Source organism: Scardinius erythrophthalmus (assembly GCF_964197995.2).
Source record: "Scardinius erythrophthalmus genome assembly, chromosome: 5".
Classification (NCBI taxonomy): Eukaryota; Metazoa; Chordata; class Actinopteri; order Cypriniformes; family Leuciscidae; genus Scardinius; species Scardinius erythrophthalmus.
In genome coordinates this window covers 6899206-6922577 of record NC_138225.1, presented here as the reverse complement: position 1 = coordinate 6922577, position 23372 = coordinate 6899206, and the positions used below count along the sequence as shown (strand labels likewise).

Below are 23372 nucleotides of genomic sequence, written 5' to 3'. Positions count from 1 at the left end.
TTTTGGGTTTAGATTGTCTTTTATTTTATTTATTTTAAGCATTAGTCTGTATGTCACCTAATGATACCCAAATGTAAGTATTTACACAAGTTAAATTCCTGTAAGAGAATGGAATGGCAATACGTTATGTAATTCATTAATACAGTTGAATGTATGCAGAATTGTGCACATCATGCACGTTGTCTAAATGCATGAATTATATTTCAATATATATTTACCTCAGTTGATCAGTTTAAACATTTGCCATTGATTTTAAAGTATGCAGATCTAGTACACAGTGTGGTCTCAGGTTCGCGCAGCATCACACTTCATTTGCGTCAGAACACGTGATCTGTGACATCATCATCATTGACCACAGTGCTCTTATTATGAAACTAGAAATTTACATAATTTAATCCACTTAACCTACAACCAACATAATTTAACTTTAATATATAGCTATTGCAAAATTATAATACTATCTCAAATGTATAACCCACTACATGCAGAATAATTTTAATCAATCTTGGGTGAACGAATTACCCATTCTAGCCGTTGCGCTACAAAACTAACGTTACCCAATCTAAAATGGACTAGCGTTAAATGTAAGACCATCATCCATGCAGCAAATCTCTTGATCACCAAACCTGCTCTAATCATCTCGGGTTTAACCGATCATATAAGGAAAACTGACAGGATCACATGAAGAGTTCGCTTGCTTGTTGATGGTCTACTGGTTGTTCGCGATGTGTGAAGTAAACTACTAAAACAGGCATTAGGCCTTTAAATAAAATAAAAGTCCTGTTGCAATGATTTACAACGACCACTAGGGGGCAGCCACATGTTACTTACATAAGACTGTAAAAAATAGGTTACTTACTTATGAATGCACAGAACGAGAGTGTATTGTTTTTCTCTTCATCGTTCTAAATATAAATTTCTTAAAGTTAAAAAACTTATGATTTTAATTTATGATCTTTAAAATGCATTTATATCACTATCATGTAGCAGTCAGTTTATTTTATCCAGTGACTTACAAATGAAAAATAAGTGCAAGACTGAACAATATTAGCGCTACAATATTGAATTTCAAGAGTAAACCACAGTACAAACGCAATTAGATTGTTTTATTTATAAAATACTTAACGTTAATTCAATGTACTGATCATATTGATTTGGTATAGTGCTTTTTAAAATATAGCTCATTCCCAAATTTAAAAGGCGGGGATTATAATTATGATTATAATTAAGAATTACAGCATTCTAGTTTAGTATTGTGAGATGAGCCCTATAAGTTTATTATTTCTAATAAAGTCAAAGAAGTAATGTACAGAATTATTCATAGATGCTATCCTGTAAATGCAACCATTAGTAGATGTATTCACGCTGTTTGTGATAAGTGCACTTTTTGTAATGCATCACTTGAAGACCTTGAACATTTATTTTTATATTGCCCTTTTTCTATTTCTTTTTGGACTGACTTTAAAATAGATATGACAAAAAATTGTCTTAATTTAGACCCTCGTGACATTTTACTTTGTTTCCAAAACCCATTTTTTTTCTGAAAACCAAAATTATATAATTAATCTTTTTATCATTTTGGCAAAATTTTATATTCATAAGAAAAGAATAACTCAAAAGAAACCCTCCTATATTGCCTTCTATATCACTGATCTAACAATATATTTTGAAACTCTTTCAAACATGAGATCACAAAATAAAAAGCTTATAAAAACAATACAAATATTAAAGCTTTTCAAATACATATAACTGCCCTGATATTTTATACTTATATTTTTGTATTTGTTCTTATGTTTGTTTATTTTTTATTTTTGTTTATCTGGTTAAATATTTTGAGCTGTATTGTCAATGCTTTGCAACCATTTTTTTTTTTTTTTTTTTGCATTGTACTGAAATGTTTTTGTATTTGAACTGACTAAAAAAAAAAAAAAGTATTGTGAGATGAGAGGCCATCCAAAGTTGAGTAATGTGGCAGGGCTGTACGTAAACTTTATTTGCGCATAGCACTGGTGCTACAGAGGTTGAAAGTTTTGTAGCACAGACCACACAGTTGTATGAAAACCAGTAATGTTGTACCAGTAAACCAGAGTTCATCACTTAAAGAAGCATTTATGTTCCATAAAGTGCACAAAAAATACAAACCATCACAAAAATTGTTTTTAGACAAACGTTTTATTTATTTGCTAAAAATGGAAGAGTGCAGAAACATACCTCTTACACATCAGAGTAGAACAGATCTGTGGGAAGAGATCACTAAATAAAAACTCTTGTTTTCAAACTAGCACTAACCCATGACACTCCTCTATGAGACTAATACTGTCAACAGTTGCATCTTTTCTTTAGTTTAGAGCATAGTGTGTGTGTGTGTGTGTGTGTGTGTGTGTGTGTGTGTGTGTGTGTGTGTGTGTGTGTGTGTGTGTGTGTGTGTGTGTGTGTGTGTGTGTGTGTGTGTGTGTGTGTGTGTGTGTGTGTCACAGATCTAGCATGTCTGCTGGCCACTCCACTGGACAAAATGACTCAATGCAGCCGGGACACGAGTTTTAATCACACAATAGACTACAACTACCAAGTATAATAGCAGTGCGCCATCAATCTCACTCACAAACAAGCACAATCACTCTCACACTTTTAAGCGGCTGTGTTATGAACATGCAAAACTGTATCGCAGGAGTGCTACAGTGGTACATTTATTCATCGCACAGACCAATTTTTTTCGCATATTTGTCGCACTTTACAGCCCTGTGTGGTGATAAGGAACATCCTATTGACAGCTGAAGTTATAGGTGGAGACTTGACAGGATATTTTTGAGCTACTGGACCTCAAAAAGACCTTTGTGTGGGTGGAGACAAAATGTTTAGAGCAATAAGGCTTTAAAAAAAGAAAAAAATCAAAACAAGTGTCACTCTTTTTTGTTTTTCTGCTTTGATCTAAAACAGCAACGCATTATGAAGAATTTGCACAATTTAAAGAAGACGTAGAGGACTACAGTCAGGATAGTGAAAAGAAAAGCGAACACATCCAGACAGTGGTACTGGTACCAGGTAAGGTTGTGTGCTTCTACACGCAGGTGTTTAGCGCCTTTATTGCGCATGACGAACTCAATCCAGAACACCGCCTCATCCAAAGGCTTCATTGGTCGGTCATGATGAATCCTGGACAGACGCATTGCATTCTCTTTATACCTGCGGAGATGAAGACAAATAATGTAATGTGTCTGTGTAGTGCAACAGAGAACATAGACTGACAAGAGTCAGATATGATATGAGTGACTCACGAGGGGTCGCTAATGATGGCATTGAGTCCATCCACCAGCTCTTGCGGCTGCATGGTCTTTATATTGTCTATAACAACAGCAGCACCCTTGGCCTTCATATGAGCTAAATTATCTGGCTGGTCACCAAACATGGGGACCCCGACCATTGGAACAGCATGATATATGGCCTCATATATGCCATTAGTGCCTCCATGAGTGATAAATGCTCTGGTTTTGGGGTGGCCTGAAACAGGAGTCAAATATGGATAAACAAACAATGAAAAAGCAAAAGTTGTTGGAAGTTTACATGGAGCAAACTCCAAATTACACAACCAGACTCAAAAAGAACAATTTAGACAACTCAAGTAATAAATTGTTGTATAGCCTACTGAATAATTAACATAAGGGCTTTTTTTAAAACCTTCAGCAGGCCTAATTTACTCCCATTGTTACCTTTAGTGTGTTTTTTTCATTTTTTTTTTTTTTTTTCAGCAGGAATGACTATTTTAAAATAAAAGTCGCATTCAATCACAAATGATAATACAAACCCAATAAATCATTCTGAGGGATCCACTTATAGGTTCTGGTGTTTTCACCAAGAGTATCTGGCTTCTCTCCACCGTATCGCCATAAGACCTGCAACACACACATGCAAAACCACACACTCAACAGATCAGTGATGATGACAGAGAGATTATAAAGAGAAAATTAACCTACTGCAGTGCTTATGTGTTCATGATATTTGGGTGTTAAGGGTGTAAGAACGGTCAGTTACCTTCTGTGGGATCTGGGCCAGTGCAGAGGCGATCCTGTTGGTCATCTCTTTGGGAATTTTGTCTATCAAAGACCCCAGAGTGAAGACCACAATCCCATCATCCCCTGAACTCTGTACAAACTCCTCCATGTCCTACACAAAAAACACCATTAACTTGTGCTGTGAAAAAGTGATTTTTTTTTTACATATTTCTACAATATCTTAAATATGTTGCCACAGGTACAATTCACCGCAGTTTCCAGGTAAAATATTGGTGCTAAAAGCAATTGTTTATCCTCACAAATTTCAGGCAAACAACACAGCGTGACCAGTGCAGTCCGATTCAAGAACAAATGACTTTGGAGTCATTTCTTTTTAGCAAATCAAAAACATACAACGCTACCAGTGTAGTTTGATTACTTATGAACTTGTTCTTTTAATGTATAGTTTAGAAATATTCAGTTTACTTGAACAGAATCCATTCAGACTGGTCAATGAGTCATCATTTGACTCACTGAACTGCGAGTTATTTTCAACTCATGCGTACCCTTAGCCTAGCTAACGTCAGACCTCTTCTCATTGAGACATGGTCTGGGAACCACATGTTCATTTTCTCATATTTAAGGCGTGGTTTACGAATCCCCAGAGCCGTTTATTGGGCGCTACGAATGTCTATCAAATGCGCCTGTACGTAGCTCATAGCCAATCGTTTCAATTATACCAGATGATGTATGTAGAGTGACAGAAATTCGACGAGAAAGAAGACGAAATAAACTTGCAATTTTAAACTACTTAGAACACTATCTAAGGCTGCATCGAAAGGTAACTTCGCGTCTGCTGTCATGTTGGATCCATAGATATAAACAAACTGCTTCGGTGTGTCGCATAGACGTCGTCATCGTCTTGCTGCTCCCTCCCCGTTCTGTGATTGGTTCCCTTTTTGAGGGGAAAATCTGGTCCATGGTGTCCAGGCTGCCTAGCAGCGTGAATAAAATCGCGCTGCGCGCAAGGCATAATGGGGAAACCCAGGCTAGCGTACCCTGTTTGTTTTAAGAAATTCAGATCTCCTATCTTCTTCTTAACAGCAAATGAGGTAGAATCTTTAAAAAGACAGATGCACCTTGGGTAAAGGCTTGGCAGGGGTGCAGTGAAGCCCTCCAATGTATTTGAAGTTGGGCAGGAATGGCCGTGGAAACTCAAAATCCCAGTAGGTTCTGATCAACCAGATATCAGCTTTACCCATCATCTCACAATAGGAAGTGGGCCGTCCTGAAATTAAAGATTTTAAAAAACAAAATTAGCTTTTATTTGAAGTACAATAATTTTTTTCCCCTCCAGCTTATTCAACTCACCAAAATATTCAGTGTAATAGCTGTCTGTTATTTTCCACAGACTAAAGGCCAAAGCATCTTGAGAAAGGTAGAACAGCATATTGAGGATTCGCTCTGTAAAGCTCATCTTGTCTGTGAGTTTACTCATGGCTCCAGGAACAAATGATGGTGGAGCTGGTATCTGACCACACAACCGCTCTGCAATATGAGCGATGGAGAATCGGAACGTGTAAACCAAGGGAATGTCCAGCTTTTCAGCCACAATATCGCTGCACTGGTAGAGCGGATCTGACAAAACAACATCAAACTTTCCATTACGCAATTTGTCCATCAACTTCGGAGATTTCAGAATGCCGTCACAATGTGCCAGAGACATAGCCTGATGTTTGGACCCAAAGTCGTAAAATTTAATTAGAATCTGCAGGAAGTTTAGCTGATCCATCTCATACACTGAGAAATGCAGAAATTCATCAATGAAGTTTCGCATCTCCTTTACATCCATAGACACGTTAAAGGGCTGGTAGGAGAAGCGATCCGATTCTTCAGCTTTCATGTAGAGAGAGGCATCCGGCACCAGCACTGTGACATGGTGTCCCCTGTCAATCAATGCTTCCAACACAATCTTCAGATTGATCCAGTGACTGCCCTCAGTATACCAAACTAAAATATTCCCACACTTTCCAGTTCCAAATACAGTGAGCAGAGAAAGAAAACAGACTAGGAGTCTCATGATTGCCAGTGATAAGATTATGAGATCTTTAGTCTCTTGTCTCATGTGCTGGACTGTCTGGTATAATTATTAACATAGTAGATTTTAACAAGTCATGAATCATAAATCAACAAGCTCATAAATCAACAGGGTAAAAGGTAGAGGCCAAAGTGTAAAACAGATAAAGCAGATTCATTCACGTAGCTTTAAATGGGTCATGAACTGAGAAATCAAAATTTCCTTGAGATTTTGACATTTAAGAGGTCATCATACTATAAGAATATCCTGTAAGTTTGAGAACTGAAAACTTCCTTGTTAGTCCAAAAACAGGTTTTATTGTAACCAAGCTCAGCGAACGACTCATTGTGGAATGTGCCTCTTTATGACATAATGGTGCAACGAAAAAAAAAACATGCCTACTTCATTATTGCAACTTTGGTCCCGCCCACTGGCGTGTTAGTAAGATGTAGGATCACTCCACTAAAACAACATTACCTTCCAAAGGATCCTAATGCTAGGATTGTGCTTATTTATTTTCTACAATGTGAATGTCTCAGCTGAGCAATATTTATTTGTATTCGTTACATTTCACAGTGGATTCTTTTGTAAATCAGTCACAATTTCGGCGCAGGCTTTGCATGAGAGATGCGAGACAGGCGCGTCTCAGTAATGACGCCACCGGCCTCGCGCCGTTAAACCCGCGGCCGTCAGCCTCGTCCTGCTCGCCACATTAAACATAATGAATGGCGACTGTAGAACGCAAAATTTTGGGCGATCCCGAAATCCCAGGCAGACTCATCACGGAGACTCACTGGTAGTCTAACCTTGTTTTCAACTGCGCTCTCTTACCGGTAGGCGTGGCCTCCTAGGGCAGCGAAGCAAGTGCATTCTGGGAGTTGTTGTCTTTCATCCACATAAGCCAAAAATACATTTTCTGGCTTTTCTCAGTCTAGAAAGCTCCAAATTAAAAAATGTCTTCACATTTCTTCTACATAAATGACCTATTTTAAATACACATTCATCTTTCCAGAGGTGAAGTATCCCTTTAAGAACACATATTGTCATTGTCATGATTACTAGCAGCTGAGTCTGTGATCACTTAGTGCACTTCATGTAAAGTGCTAAGGTATTCATTCAAAGGTACACACTTTAGGGCAATATGGTCCAGATGTCCCTGTTTCACTTTTTCTTATTTGAAATTAAGTATCTGGATTATTACAATTAATTGGAAACATAAACTGTTGTTTCTTACTGGCACACTAAAGCAAAAAAAAAAAAAAAATCAATGCATATATATATGAACTGTATTTTTGTATCAGTCAAAATTAATCACTCTTTTTTTCTTTTGTTTTCCTGCTTTGATTTAAAACAGCAACACATTATGAAGAATTTGCTCAATTTAAAGAAGACGTAGAGGACTACAGTCAGGATAGTGAAAAGAAAAGCGAACACATCCAGACAGTGGTACTGGTACCAGGTAAGGTTGTGTGCTTCTACACGCAGGTGTTTAGCGCCTTTATTGCGCATGACGAACTCAATCCAGAACACCGCCTCATCCAAAGGCTTCATTGGTCGGTCATGATGAATCCTGGACAGACGCATTGCATTCTCTTTATACCTGCGGAGATGAAGACAAATACAATAATATGTATCTTTATACTTTATAAACTGTTCATCTATCTATTTTATCAATGTTGACAAGAAACAAGAAAACCAGCATTGACTCCTCAAAATATCTACACTGAAGTCTTGTCATCGTTGTACAATGACAGTCAACTCACGAGGGGTCATTAATGACGGCATTGAGTCCAACCACCAGCTCTTGAATCTGCATACTGTTGAAGTCTATAACAACAGCAGCACCCTTGGCCTTCATATGAGCTAAATTATCTGGCTGGTCACCAAACAAGGGGATCCCGACCATTGGAACAGCATGATATATGGCCTCATATATGCCATTAGTGCCTCCATGAGTGATAAATGCTCTGGTTTTGGGGTGGCCTGAAACAGGAGAAGATTGTGATGTTTGGCAAATGGTCACAAACCTCAGTAGGAAGCGCCAGAGTTTCAATCAAATGACTGTGCCATTAAACTGAATGTAGTATTATTCAGTTAGTTAGCAGTAAATGTCAAAAAACAGTTTAACATTAGATCTTCTAATTGTTGCTTTATTTTCCTTAAAATAAAATAAATACACAATCACAAATTATAACACAAACCCAATAAATCATTCTGAGGGATCCATTCATATATTTTGGTGTTTTCACCAAGAGTGTCTGGCTTGTCTCCAGTGTATCGCCATAAGACCTGCAAATAAAAAACAGAACCACACTCGCAACTGATGTGTGTATAAAGACAATGAGATTTTAGAGAACCACAAGCTGAGCTAGACGGACTGATATTAAATGTAGTGCATGTCAAAGTTTCTATTTTTTCCTCCTCTTTCCTTCCTTCCTCCTGCTTGACAAATTAGCTTACTGCAGAACACGAAATCCAGGGGGAGGAGTTGGATCCAGATCCAACTCCTCCCACCTTACATATACCTAAACCTACCCATCTCCACCCCCTAGATATCTTGTACTGCAGTGAGGTGCTACTGATTTTTTCGGTAAAGTATTGATTTTATTTCGCACTTGATGACTTCTTTAGTAGAGTGTGCGGACTCTCTTGAAGTGTTTTATCTCCTATGAAATTATAAAGAACGAAATCCGTAAAAGAAGAATGTAAGATGGTAAAATAACCTTCTGTGGGATCTGTGCCAGTGCAGAGGCGATCGTATTGCTCCTCTCTTTGGTTATGTTGTTTACCATGGACCCCAGAGTGAAGACCACAATCCCATCATCCCCTGAACTCTGTACAAACTCCTCTAGATCCTACACACACAAAAAAAGGATGTTCAGTACCTTCTCTTTTTGCTACAATGTTTTTAATATCAAGTACTACCTAGGCATTACTGGGTAGTAACTGATTACAAAATTGAAGTACTTGTAATTAGATTAAAATACTCGTAATCAGACTACAGTTACTTTATTGACAACATTAATACATACACTCACCTAAAGGATTATTAGGAACATTATACTAACACTGTGTTTGACCCCCTTTCGCCTTCAGAACTGCCTTAATTCTACGTGGCATTGATTCAACAAGGTGCTGAAAGCATTCTTTAGAAATGTTGGCCCATATTGATAGGATAGCATCTTGCAGTTGATGGAGATTTGTGGGATGCACATCCAGGGCACGAAGCTCCCGTTCCACCACATCCCAAAGATGCTCTATTGGGTTGAGATCTGGTGACTGTGGGGGCCATTTTAGTACAGTGAACTCGTTGTCATGTTCAAGAAACCAATTTGAAATGATTTGAGCTTTGTGACATGGTGCATTATCCTGCTGGAAGTAGCCATCAGAGGATGGGTACATGGTGGTCATAAAGGGATGGACATGGTCAGAAACAATGCTCAGGTAGGCCGTGGCATTTAAAGGATGCCCAATTGGCACTAAGGGGCCTAAAGTGTGCCAAGAAAACATCCCCCACACCATTACACCACCACCACCAGCCTGCACAGTGGTAACAAGGCATGATGGATCCATGTTCTCATTCTGTTTATGCCAAATTCTGACTCTACCATCTGAATGTCTCAACAGAAATCGAGACTCATCAGACCAGGCAACATTTTTCCAGTCTTCAACTGTCCAATTTGGGTGAGCTCGTGCAAATTGTAGCCTCTTTTTCCTATTTGTAGTGGAGATGAGTGATACCCGGTGGGGTCTTCTGCTGTTGTAGCCCATCCGCCTCAAGGTTGTGCGTGTTGTGGCTCCACAAATGCTTTGCTGCATACCTCGGTTGTAACGAGTGGTTATTTCAGTCAAAGTTGCTCTTCTATCAGCTTGAATCAGTCGGCCCATTCTCCTCTGACCTCTAGCATCAACAAGGCATTTTCGCCCACAGGACTGCCGCATACTGGATGTTTTTTTCCCTTTTCACACCATTCTTTATAAACCCTAGAAATGGTTGTGCGTGAAAAGCCCAGGAACTGAGCAGATTGTGAAATACTCAGACCGGCCCGTCTGGCACCAACAACCATGTCACGCTCAAAATTGCTTAAATCGCCTTTCTTTCCCATTCTGACATTCAGTTTGGAGTTCAGGAGATTGTCTTGACCAGGACCACACCCCTAAATGCATTGAAGCAACTGCCATGTGATTGGTTGATTAGATAATTGCATTAATGAGAAATTTAACAGGTGTTCATAATAATCCTTTAGGTGATGTATTATTCACATAATGGAAGTAAATCATTCATAATTTATTGATTGTCCATAATTATTATTTTTCATGTTTTAAATGTTTCTTTGTAAAAAGCATCTCGCTTATATACATTCAGAAAGTCTTCTAGTTTTGTGAAGTTGCACACAGACCAGCCACTAGTTATAAGTAACTAGTTATAAGGCTATAATTACATGGAAAATTTAGCATTTTAAACAAAGTATTTACTTTTTTTTTTTTATGATTATCTTTATGAATCTTTCAAAAAAAAACATTATCCCCAACTCTGTCTGATTTCGGTATATTGTACTGTATCTTTCAACAAATTTTTTCATGTTCAATGAAATCATTAACAATGTTCATTCATGTTAATTTCGTTCTGTAACGTAGTAAAGAGGAAGGAATTGATCGTGTTCACTCGCGCTCCGCTTCGCTTGAACTCAGGCGCTACAGTGATCTCTCTCTATCAAAGAGTGCTAAAACGGTATTTATTGTTTGAATTTTGTGATAAAGTAGACAGAATCTGAAAGCTGAGACTTTGTTTCATATCAAAAGTAACAAAGCACAAAGCTTATTGCGATTTATTGGACAAACATTCATGATGAAACCTGAAAAGTGACGCACATTCCCTGTTCAACTTTCTCTTCATAAATAAATAAATGCATAATCTAGCCTACGTATATGCTTGTCCTGTACATGAATAAAAAGCAAAATGTGAACCAAAACAGAGCCTTTTAAATGGCTTATTATCTTTAAAATGTGAACATTAAAATGACCGGTAATTTTTACGACCCTGTCCGTCAAAATGACTGACAATGCGGAAGTCTAACGCGACAGTGTAACGCGACCTCTGTTATTACTATTCCTGTCAGGTTTACCGTACAGATTTTTTTGTTTTTTTTTCCTGGTTTGATGATTCAAAGCATGTGTCTCATGAATTTCAGATTTTGAGCTGGTAGACTATTAAAAAGACAGATGCACCTTGGGTAAAGGCTTGGCAGGGGTGCAGTGAAGCCCTCCAATGAATTTGAAGTTGGGCAGGAATGGCCGTGGAAACTCAAAATCCCAGTAGGTTCTGATCAACCAGATATCAGCTTTACCCATCATCTCACAATAGGAAGTGGGCCGTCCTGAAATGAAAGATTTTAAAAAACAAAATTAGCTTTTATTTGAAGTACGATCATTTTTTCCCCTCCAGCTTATTCAACTCACCAAAATATCCAGTGTAATAGCTGTCCATTTTTTTCCACAGACTAATGGCAAAAGCATCTTGAGAAAGGTAGAACAGCATATTGAGGATTCGCTCTGTAAAGCTCATCTTGTCTGTGAGTTTACTCATGGCTCCAGGAACAAATGATGGTGGAGCTGGTCTCTGACCACACATGCGCTCTACAGTGTGAGCGATGGAGAATCGTAGCGTGTAAACCAAGGGAATGTCCAGCTTTTCAGCTAATATCTCACTGCATGGGTAGATCGGATCGGCCAGCATGACGTCGCACTTTCCATGCTGCAATTTGTCCATCAACTCCGGAGAGTTTAGAGCACCATCACAGTATGCAAGACACAAGTCTTGATCTTTGGAGACAAGCTGGTAGAATCTGATATGAATTTGCAGCAAGTTTAACTGATCCATCTCATACATTGAGAAATGTAAAAAATCCTCAAAGGAGTCTTGCACCTCCTGTGCATCCATGGACACGTTAAAGGGCTGGTAGGAGAAGCGATCCGTTTCTTCAGCTTTCATGTAGAGAGTGGCATCCGGCACCATCACTGTGACATGGTGTCCCCTGTCAATCAATGTTTCCAACACAATCTTCAGATTGATCCAGTGACTGCCCTCAGTAAACCAAACTAAAATATTCCCACATTCTGCAGGACTGAGCACAGTGAGTAAGAAAAGCACACCGACGATTAATCTCATGATTGCCAGTGACAGTGTGATCACTCAGTGTCCCACAACCAGCAGGTACTGTATAATTATTAACCTAGAAGAGCAAAGTCATGGTTGAGATCAATCCATAAACTGTTCAGGTAAAAGGTATTGATGCATCTTAAAAATATTGTGAGGTAAAATTATTTATTTTCAGTTGTTTATTTAACAGGGATGATGCAGAATAACATTGCTACAATTTTAACCATTGTTTTTCTTTTTTAAGTGTCTTTAAAAAAAAATCCCCAAAAAATTCCCAACTCAGTTTGCATTTTTACTTGCACTGGCAAACTGTTCCTGAGCAGTGCACCTTTAACTGAAAATGTGGATTGTGCAAATTTAGTTTTTCTCTTCGGTACTGTGCAATTCTGATTAGTTGCACCTCTTGTAGTGCTTCCCTAACTACTCCTGTTTGAATATTGATTGGCATGATATCTGGACCAAGAATGTTTATTCATTTAAAAACCATTTTAATAAGAGACAAATTTAAAAAATTTTCAAAACTAAGCAAACTATATATTTGTAAAATATTACTATGATGACACCTAATCAATTTCAGTTACAATTTATTTTTAAGTCGTCCGTGTTACAGTGTAATTATACACTTATGTACAGAGTAATAATTATTATACGTGTACTTACTATAGGGTTAAGTTTTGGTTGAGGGTTAGTTTCATGTAATTATGCACAAATTTATAGTTATTACTACATGTAATGTGTAATAAGGACTGTAATATTACAGTGTTACCTTGATTTCTTGTCCGAAATGTTTAGTTAATTTGTGAATATGTAAGTTGACATGAAATTTCAAGTAGTGAAAGATTGTTTCATAATTATACATGCAAATTTAGAAAAACATAGGCTTTTCCTGTTTCCTTGTTTACCTTGTCGCTCTTCCCCAGCCGACGAAACACACTTTCACATTTATGGCCCAAAACAGAACCTGGGCACCCTCCCAAAAAAAACTTGTTTTTTTAAAATAAAAGCAGTCAGTCAAAGTTCTCCAGTAACCATGAGGGACAGTAATGTTTAGTACTAATGCTTAGTAATGAATAACCAAAACTAGAGCACAAATATGCATTCTTATAAAATATAATTCTTATTTTAATGTATCATTTAATATTTTAAGCTTATTTTTATATTTTTTTTACTTATTTTTTAAAAATAATTTTATATTATATAATAATAACATTAATATATTTAACATTATAAAATATAAATATATTCACAAATAAAAATTATCTATCTATCTGAACAGATTTTAAAGCACTAGATATCATTGCTGACTTAGAAATGATAACTTGGAATCATACAGTTAATTGAACCGGAACATCAAACTCACACAGAAATATGCACACAAATTAAAGCAATGTGTTCTCAATCAACACAAAATATAATGACATCCTCCCAACTGGCTGGATTTATAGTCTGAAGCTAAAAAAAATTGCAGTATGTGCCCATTACTGCATGATTTTCTGCAAAATCTGACAACCCTTACTGCCCAGAATAAAAATTAAAAAAAGGTTTCACTTTGAAACAATTTTACCCAGAAACTGCTAGTAAATATTACACATAATTGCAAAGAAACTGCCAATAACACATTGAATTAAATATGACATTTTGTAGTAGAAAGACTGACCGTATTTTCTTTTAAAACATAATCCACTAATCTTAGTTTTATCTAAATTAAAAATATATATTTTTTGACAGTAAAATGTCAACTCTTCCAGACTGAATGTGTAGTGTACACCTTAACGCATTACACTGGGATGTGACAACATATTCATCAATAACATCTAAAATATTACAATACCAAATATTTAGAGCCTTCTCCATAGAATTGGTTTCAGAGGTTTTACTTTTTCCCCTAATCCAAAATGTTCTAACTCTTCTTCCTCAGTAAGTTACAGCATGATGCTTTTTGAAGTATAGATTTGCCTAATCTGATTACAGATCATTGGATTGTCAGTGTGCCATAAAAAAGTGCTCTAGAGGAGAGAGAGCCGCTGTCCGGCCAACAATAGTGTCTCTCCAGCCAGCAATGCACCTGCCAGCTCTCCTGTCTCACACAGATAACACTTTCTACCCTCTCTTCCATGCAAGCCTTATTTATTTTTTTGAGGGGGGGGGGGGGGTGCAAATATAATATAAGGATTTATGACCCCTCTAGCCCTTCTTTTTTTTTTTTGGAGACGGGGGCTCAGACAGTGGGAAAAATTTAGCATGCAGCATGTGAATTGGTTTAGACGTATAAAGAGATCAGGGCTAATCGGTTGGCACCAGAGACACTTCTGCATTCAGCCTTCTTTCGGGGAGGGCAACGGAGCGCGGGAGTGAATGCATGTGAGAGGGGGAGGGAGGGAGAAGCCCATGATCTGCTCCATTGTGATAACAGATTTAGGCAGAGTGTGGGGTTCCGATAAGGAAAAGCACACTCAATAGAAGATTAGCCGCATACTTGGAGTAGAACAGTGAAGGAGAGGAGGACACTTGGAAAGAAGAGGAGACGTGGGATGTATTAGTCATGCTGAAACGGAGTCTGTTTATTATTTATTATTAATAATTACTCTCTTTTCATCGCTTTAAAATTTGCTTTAAATATCAGTTGCTGTGTTATAGAGCTGGAGTCTAATCATATCAGTTTAAACATAGCACAGCACAATATATGGGATGTAAGGAGTCTTAGATATGCATCGTCCAATTTATTTATATAGCGCTTTTCACAAAATCGTTTCAAAGCAGCTTCACAGAAAATCATTATGCTTTATAATATCTTAAAATCTTCATGCTTTAAAGTCGCATTTTAAGCAGATTAGAGCTGGGCGATAATATAGTTTATTTTGTGACGATTCAAGCAATCAAGCAGTTGAGATTTGCTATGTAGTTTATATCAACCTATATGTATGCAGATAAAGTTTGTACTTATATATACAACTTTGTATAAAAAGCTGGGCGATAATATAGTTGCATTTTGTGGCAAAATAAAGAATCAAGTAGTTTAGTTTTGCTATAATATATAGCCTATCACCCTACATGTGTGTACTGTATGTGTGTGGATAAAGTTGGACATACTTACAGTATAGATCCAACTTTATATAAAGAGCTGGGCGATAATTTTACATACTTTTTTTGCTATATATTATATATACGTATATGCTTTATGTGAGTATACTGTATGTATGCAAAAAAAAAAAAGTTGGATATAGCCTGTTTTCCACTTTATATATAGAGCTGTGCAATAAATTAATAGTTTATATGCTTGGTATATATTCTGAAAATTGTTAGCAGATATTCAAAGTTATGATGCATGATGTGTGTTGTTTGAACATTAGATCTAAAACAGAAGGGTTAGTTTAAATAAGCATTAGTAACTCGCACTCGCCAGATGAGCTTTGCTTTTCGTGTTTGGTTTTAGGATCACAAAGTTTCCTTTTTTGTGTGTTTGCGGTTGTGATTGTGTGTTGTGTTAAATGGTGATTAGTGCAGAGGGCAGTCAGCTGCTGATTTTAGACGGGTAAAGTGGTATGAACAGCTGCCCATAAACTCACTCTTCCTCTGTGATGATGATTCGAACAAGGCTAAGAGGGATTTATCAGAATATTTTTTACATTTAGGGTCAAATGTGGCCTACTGACTAAAGTGATCTGAACATAAATGATGGATATGCTCATTTGCAGTGTTACATGCATGTATCCAAAATCATCTTATAATAGGCTGAATGTCACTAAGTAAGGGTCAGATCATATTTCACCCCAAAAATTCAAAAGAAAAATTTAATTAGCATGAGGAAAATCGAGCCTTTTTAATTTGACCTCCTGGCTTAAACAAAAAATGTATCCCCCAAAAAATATTAATTAATATGATGCTAAAAACCTTATTCTTATACTGTAAGTAAAAAATCTGCATAAATTACATTCAAAACAACATATATTACCATTGACACTGAGATTAAGAGCTCAATTGGCATAAAAATATCACAACGCAAAATAAAAAATGAATGGTCCTAAACTAGACTATTTTCTTCATGCAAAACATAATTTCTTGCTTTTGTTCTCCTGGTTTTGGGTTGAAATAAGACTTGGATGTGTTCTTTACATGTCTTATGAGATGCGGCCAGTTACTAAACTTATGAAACAGCTGCGTCATCTGTGTATATGAAACTTGTCACTCTTTTAAATGTCTAATTAAAATAAGATCCATTTTCTGTACTGATGTTCGATTGTTACGCAAACATACACCTGATTGGTCACTGACGAGTGTGGATTTTGACTCCAAGATGACCTCTGGCCTCGGACCAAAAGTTAAGCTGTGTCCACAATCCGCTCTCTCATGTGGCTTGGACACTTCCAGAGGTCATCGCTATGGTCACACGGCTCTTAAACTGGCACTGCAGTGAACAATTATCTGACCACAACATAAAAGCCAATCAGAGTCTTCAGAGCAGATACAGCAATACATGCTCACATAAACTGGTTAGGACGAAACCACTTTCACCGAACTGATGATGTTTGATCGAAATATTTTAGTGAATTCGAAGAATGATTGAATAAGCCTTTTCACTTATTTTAATATCAAATCGACTAATAAATTAATACAATAAATAATAATTTTCAAGTAACGCAATTGTTTGATTCATGAGGGAAAAAAAAACATTCTACAATTTTTAATAATGAATGCACAAAAATAATCTTTGGCAAAACATATTTTGTATTTGTGAATGCAGAGTAGTTTAAACAATAACATTTTCCATTTAATAAATTACAATTTAATGTACAACTAGTTGCATGTGCTGAGTCCATTAATAGCATAAATATTAAATAAACACATTAAATACAATCAAATAAATTAACATTTGAAATCTAAGCTTGTTACTGGCTTCAAATCTCAAACAAAACATTCTTGAGTTTTTAGGAGATTAAATTATATAAATACTAAAAAGTATTGGGGAGATGCTTCCAAAGTGCATTCTTGACGATGCTTATGTTGTTCAGGGTTTTTCCATGGATTCCATGGTTTCCAGGATTACACGTGACAGCAATTTTTAAAGTACTGGTGAATAAAGTGTCTCCACAGATCATTCATTTCCAAACAGCATGAGTGATTGTGATGTCATAATGAACATGAACATTCCGAGTTCCGGAAATCCACTCCAGCTTTGTGTCTCCATGGCGATGGAACTTTCAAAAAATGTCACAGTCACAGAATCCTTACAGAATGCTCACGCCTCAGTTGAGGAGCGTACGTTGGTTTAGCTCTACCACGCTTCTGAGCCGTCGCAGCTGGACCCGGGCGATGGCGGGTCGGTGTCGCTGGTCCAGGTGCGGTCGGTGCGCAGGTTCTGCATGTTCCCCGTGAGCAGCGTGAGGAGCGCGGCTTGCGAGTGAGTCGACGGCTCTCCGCCCTGGCTCTCCAGCAGAGTCACCAGGAAGTTGATGTAGCGCATGGCCAGCCGCAGGATCTCGTTCTTGCTGAGCTTTTTCTCAGGCGGGTGCGTGGGAATGAGTTTCCGCAGCTCCGCGAAGGCTGTGTTGACATTATGTTGGCGCCAGCGCTCGCGTGTGTTGGTGAAAACCTTCCTGGTCATGATACTGCGGTACTTCTGCAAAAAAAAAAAAAAAAAAAAACAGACGGTCATGCCATTGTCTGAATATTATACATTGGGGAAAAATTATTATAATTCCGTACAAACAAACGATATCTTACCACTTTCCGTTGTCTTGAAGCTCTATGAACGTTGGGGCATCAGGAGCAAATTTTCTGGCGTGAAAAATCCAAAAATAGTCCCGACGGCAGGTGAAAGCAGCAGTGTTTAGGAAAGATAAAACGCTGTCAGGTAATAAGCCCGCATCCGTCCTCTCACTCTCACTGAACCCTTGAACAAACTCCTCAAGACAGAAGACAGGGTGAAGGAGAGAGAGCATGTGAGGGAGGGGTGGGGTTTGGCTTGTGCCTCTCGTTTTTATAGTCCTGCTGCTGTGTGACGTCGCAGGGTGTGAGTGGGGGGGAAGATTTTTACATCTGCCACTAATGCGTTTAAATTGATTAACATAATGCATCATGTTTTCATTCACAGCTATAGCATTCGGGGGCTAAATACAAGGAAATCCAGCTTTTGACCAACTGAACATGTAAAACAAAATGCCGTCTAGTGTTTAAACCAAGCAGGGTACATTAATATAAAGCTTTTGTCTCATGCATCATATCCTGGACTTAATATTGACTTCACAGCAGTGTTAAAAACTCTTTATTCTATTCTATTTTTTTATTTTTACACTATTAAATGTTTAAATTCTATAAATTATATTACTTTATAATTCATATTTAATCTTGTCTGCACAGCAGTTTCAAAACTATATTAAATTCTAAATAATAGTGATATTAAATTACCTAAATATAATGATATTTAACTTTATAATTAATCTATTTAAATTTCCATTTTCAAGCCAATAAAAAATATTAAATTACTAAATACTTCACGCTGTCAGTCACATTTATAGAGAGCTTGGTTATATAAACAGGTTAGACAAATTAAAAGGAAGGTATAATCCAATGATTAACACTCTTAAGGTTGTATTTTACCAAAAAGTCAAGCTTCACTATGCTTCTAAAGAGTTTTGACAAATATTTTAGTTTTTGCATGTTCTCATTTTAATCCACAGAATAAAATCCAAATATAATAATATTGTCCTCTCTTTAAATGTCAGCTTATAAATCTTCACAATGCAGATCTTTTCTAATAGCACTTCTCTAATGGAACTAAATGACGTGAACGAACCAGCATAATATACCATTTTTATTGATGCGAGTTTGAAGTTTATTCATTATTATTATCTTAAACACTTCCACATTCACCCCATCGGGCAACAACAGAAACGACGGACTATTCAAAGCAGACTTATAGCCTATGAGCTCTAACGAATACGTGGCCGTTGTACAAAATGTGTTTCGCTCTATTGTTGGGATGCTGGACGTCCACCTGCTAACAGATCTATTACAGCGACTTTGTCCAATAGTGAAGTGACATCATAATGAAAACCTTCCCCTGATTGGACAACACTTTGCCAAAAAAAAACACAGCATATTCACCCTGACAGAGAAATAATATGGGTTTTGTCTGAATGATGGTAATCTTGTTTAGCATGTCCTGGGGCTTCACATAAATTACACTAGGTTATGACAGAGGCAAGCTTGTGGATCAGCACATTCTTTGGGGCCAAGGTCTCCGAAGCCCCCTCTCGCTCTCTCTCGCACTCTCAACCTCCCTTCAGATCAAAAGCTGGTGTCTCGCTGCAGCAATTGTTGCGTTAAAAGTCTCTCTGAGAATTGTGGGGGATTTGCATAATGGGATTATGGAGGGATTAGGAGTCAGGCAGAGGACGGACACAGTTAGAACGGAGTTGAATTCACGACTTCCATTCATACAGACTCGACCGCTCAACACTCCCTGCACCTGCAGAGCTGCCTTTCAGATCGGCCAAAAACTTCAACAACCCGCGAACCTGCATGCAACCAAACTCTCAAACTTTACACCTACCTGAGCTCCGGTTTCTCGTGGCATATCGCAATTGTTTCTCCAGCAATGCAACTAAATGAATGCTTCTGCTGCACAGATGTTTCTCCTGCGAAAACACGCCAGTAATCCCTCAGATTCGCTCCAAAGTCTGTAATCGAAAGTTATAGCTGTCAATATGAATTCAGATATTCCTCATCAAATTCTTATAATGATGCCAATGTTCAGAGCTGTGCGATCCAAATGAACTATCAAATGTGTCTTTTTATTTAGCTTCAAGAAATTCTGAGACAAAGCTGATACTTACATGAATTAAAAGTAACTGAGAACTAAATTCTCATGAAATAAGAGAAAATTATGAGAAATACAATTTTGCTTTGAAAATATATATAAAATAATATCTAAACATCACACACATTTAATTAAATATAAACATTTTACTAAACGTTAACATATATTAACTATATTGAAATTCTATTAATTTTATAATTCATATTTTTACATTTTCATTTTCAGCCACACACACACACGTACACGTGTATATATATATATATATATATATATATATATTTATATATACATATATATTTTTATTTTAAATATAAATAACAATGTAAACCAAAAAAGTATAAACACACACTTTTAAGTATTTATTATTTGGATTTAAACTATATTTTTTAAATATATACAGTATATTATATTATTTGTATGATTATATATATATATATATATAAAAACGTGGGTGGAAAAGGGAAAAAATAGCCAATTAGCAACAATAAATTTTAAAATAAAATAAAATAAAGCAAGTAACTTACTGTAGTGTTTGTGGTTTGTTCAGACTGCCTCAGAAAGGACCTATTAAAGGTAGGAACCTTTCCCAACGGTTCCTATTTGAGCATTTAGTACATTGTTGACAATGCAGTTAGAGTGACAACTGATTTGACCTAATGCTTGCAATGAACAGTGGTTAAAAAGGGTCAGATTTGAACAGCATGCCCTGTTCTCACAGCTTTTTTCCATCTGAAAGAGCGCTGTGATTACGGTCACATTACTGACGTGTTTATTTAAAGCGCTGTGTTTTACTGCCTTAGACTGGACACACGTCTTCCCCCAGTGTCCGAAAACTGTGGTTTTATTTGCTTTTGTTTGTGTAGGCAGACGTGGCGGTTCAGATGGTGTTGGAGTTATTTATGGAGGCTGTTTGGTGTTTTACAGAGGCTGAGACTAACGGGGGGTGCAGAGAGAGTGAAAGGGAGCGTGATGGAGAGAGGAAAATGCCCTATGGGAGTGTGTTTTCTCGAGCTCATTCCTGCGAGGGGCTGCAGTCAGACTGCTGGCGCGCTGAGATAAGCCCCCCCGACCCCCATCACTCTCCCTCTCTTCCTCCTCCTCTCATCGTGCGCTGCTTTCTCTCGGCTCTGACTGTCAGCGATAAGAAGATTGTCCTGTAATTGAATGACTATCTTTCTATCACGCTCATTTAAGAAAATAGCGAGGGGCTGGAAACGTGTATGGTGTGGGAGATAAATTAATGGCCACTGTCAACACAGTCGCCAATCAACATCCAGACCGGCAATTTGGAAAATGTTTTTTTTTAACGCCAATCAATTCAGCTTCACATGCCAAATGATTTATTCAGTTCCAGACCAGTACACAAATGCGTAGCAGAAGCGTGACCTCTAAATAAACAGGAGTAACGTGTAGCAAGAAATGAACGCAGTTGCTTGTTTGTCAATAAAGTGCCACATCTGAAAAGAACTCTTGCGTCTGAATGCAGATGCATTCTCCACACCTGCTTCTGTGCACATACTATAAAGCTAACAGATGCATGTGTGCTCACGTTCACTCTCAACGGTAGGTTAAAGGTCAGTAGATAAAGGAGCCACGTAATACTGCGGACTGTACTTAGAGGAAAAAAACAACAAGGCACTAAATACTTTTGAGCAATCAGAGATCAGACCCTCTGCTGTGCCCGACGTACATTTAAAATTATAAATCTATATATATAAAAAAAAAACTTAAACCCCACAATTATAAAACAGGGTTCGCATATTTTGACTAGTAAATTTCCATGACTTTTTTTTATACGATTTCTGTAAGATATTTAAAAAATGTTACAGAAATTACATTATTAGTAGTAGTCATTAATAATCATATATTCAAAATTATTTTATAGTTGACCATTATAAGAAATATTAGAAAATTTTGAAAAAATACAAATTAGAATAATTAATAAACTATAAAAATGTCCATGCCTTTTTAAAATTTCTCTTTTTTTTTCATGACATTTCCAGGCTTTTTTTTTCTTCTTCTAATGACTATGGGATCCCTGGGAAAATCAATAAAAAATAAAAAAATAAAAATCTAATTTAATTATAAATAATTTAAATATAAATAAAAAATATTAAGGGCCAGCTTTACTAACAGCTTTCTCCAGCGCAAACCCTTTTTTGGAGTTAAAAAACTACTGTCAGGATTTACTAAAGTCACACAGTGAGAAATTAGCGCTGAAAAGGCGTGGACAGGGTTATTTTTGCGGCTGATCTTATTGCATAAGCATTTCTAGGAGCTTCCCTTTCAGACGCAAAATGTATGGGAGGAAAGTATTTAAATGAATCATGCAAAGTATTTACTAAGGTTTGCGCTAGTCAATTTACTGGTATTTGCACCATTATTTATGCCCAAAAAAAAGCTTGTTTAAACCAAATGGTAATTTGGTAGATTGTGTTGGTCATTATGGAAATGATCCGGCTGTGTAATTTGCGTCCTCAGTAGATCACGTGCAGAACTATCTTTGGGAAGCTTTTTGGGAATTGCGCTTTTACACTAATTTGCCCCTTTTAGTAAATCTGTCCCTGAATCTAAAAAAAATCTGCAATTGTAATGTAATGCAATTGTAATCGAATTGATTTTTTAAATTTAGTTAAATAAAAATGTACATTTTTAATATATAAATGACAAATGTTTTTTTTTTTATTGTAAATTAATTTAACTGTTCTCTGAACCAAGAATACTATAAATACACCTAAAGGATGATAGGTTAATCTTTAATATGAACAATATCTACAATATTAAAATATATGTTTTTATATATATATCCATTCGAACATATGGATGAACTGTATTGATTTCACATTATATTCTACATAAAAACAAAATATACATATGAACATGAGAAATATTCTGAAATTTCGAGTGATAAACTGAAGAGAGAAAGAAGCAAAAGTTTCTCAGAAAAATCTCAGTCTGGTCTGTCCGTCATTCCTGCCTGGAACTCGCTCATACAGCAGTTTTCCTCTCTTGCAGTGTGGAGGATCTACCAATAAACACACAGACAGAAAATAATGGAGCTAAACTCTCCTGTCCTCTGGAACTGGTCTTTTGTGGTGGATTTCGGTTTAAAATTTTACATGACATTCTGTCATAATTTCTTCACTATCATGTCGTTCCAAAACTGTATAACCTTCTTTCTTCTGTGGAACACAAAATATATTTAGAAAAATGTCTGTTTTTCAACCATACAGTGAAAGGCAATGGGATCTACAGGCTTAAGGAGCTAAATTAATTCATTTAGAAAATATGATTCACAAATGCTTATAAGCTAATTCACATTAACAA

General features: G+C 36.9%; 3 protein-coding genes across 3 annotated transcripts; all 3 read right to left on the bottom strand.

Annotated features, from left to right (window-relative positions):
- Window positions 1–2161: 2161 nt before the first annotated feature.
- LOC308690782 (UDP-glucuronosyltransferase 2C1-like) lies at window positions 2162–6122 on the bottom strand. The gene is made up of 6 exons (XM_081365466.1): window positions 5361–6122; window positions 5129–5277; window positions 4030–4161; window positions 3803–3890; window positions 3276–3498; window positions 2162–3183 (listed from the first exon to the last, which is right to left on the bottom strand). Exons 1-6 carry the CDS (start codon window positions 6112–6114, stop codon window positions 2901–2903), a joined length of 1629 nt encoding a protein of 542 aa, XP_081221592.1. The 5' UTR covers window positions 6115–6122; the 3' UTR covers window positions 2162–2900.
- Window positions 6123–7377: 1255 nt separating this feature from the next.
- On the bottom strand, window positions 7378–12235 carry LOC308691336 (UDP-glucuronosyltransferase 2C1-like; the record flags this gene model as incomplete). The annotated part of the gene is made up of 6 exons (XM_081366412.1): window positions 7378–7666; window positions 7830–8049; window positions 8268–8355; window positions 8790–8921; window positions 11296–11444; window positions 11527–12235. 6 exons carry the CDS (start codon window positions 12233–12235, stop codon window positions 7378–7380), a joined length of 1587 nt encoding a protein of 528 aa, XP_081222538.1.
- A 4559-nt stretch (window positions 12236–16794) lies between these two features.
- Window positions 16795–18125, bottom strand: tal2 (T-cell acute lymphocytic leukemia 2). The gene is made up of 2 exons (XM_081365493.1): window positions 17948–18125; window positions 16795–17843 (listed from the first exon to the last, which is right to left on the bottom strand). The coding sequence occupies exon 2, from the start codon at window positions 17826–17828 to the stop codon at window positions 17499–17501; it is 330 nt and encodes a 109-aa protein (XP_081221619.1). The 5' UTR covers window positions 17829–17843; window positions 17948–18125; the 3' UTR covers window positions 16795–17498.
- Window positions 18126–23372: the final 5247 nt, after the last annotated feature.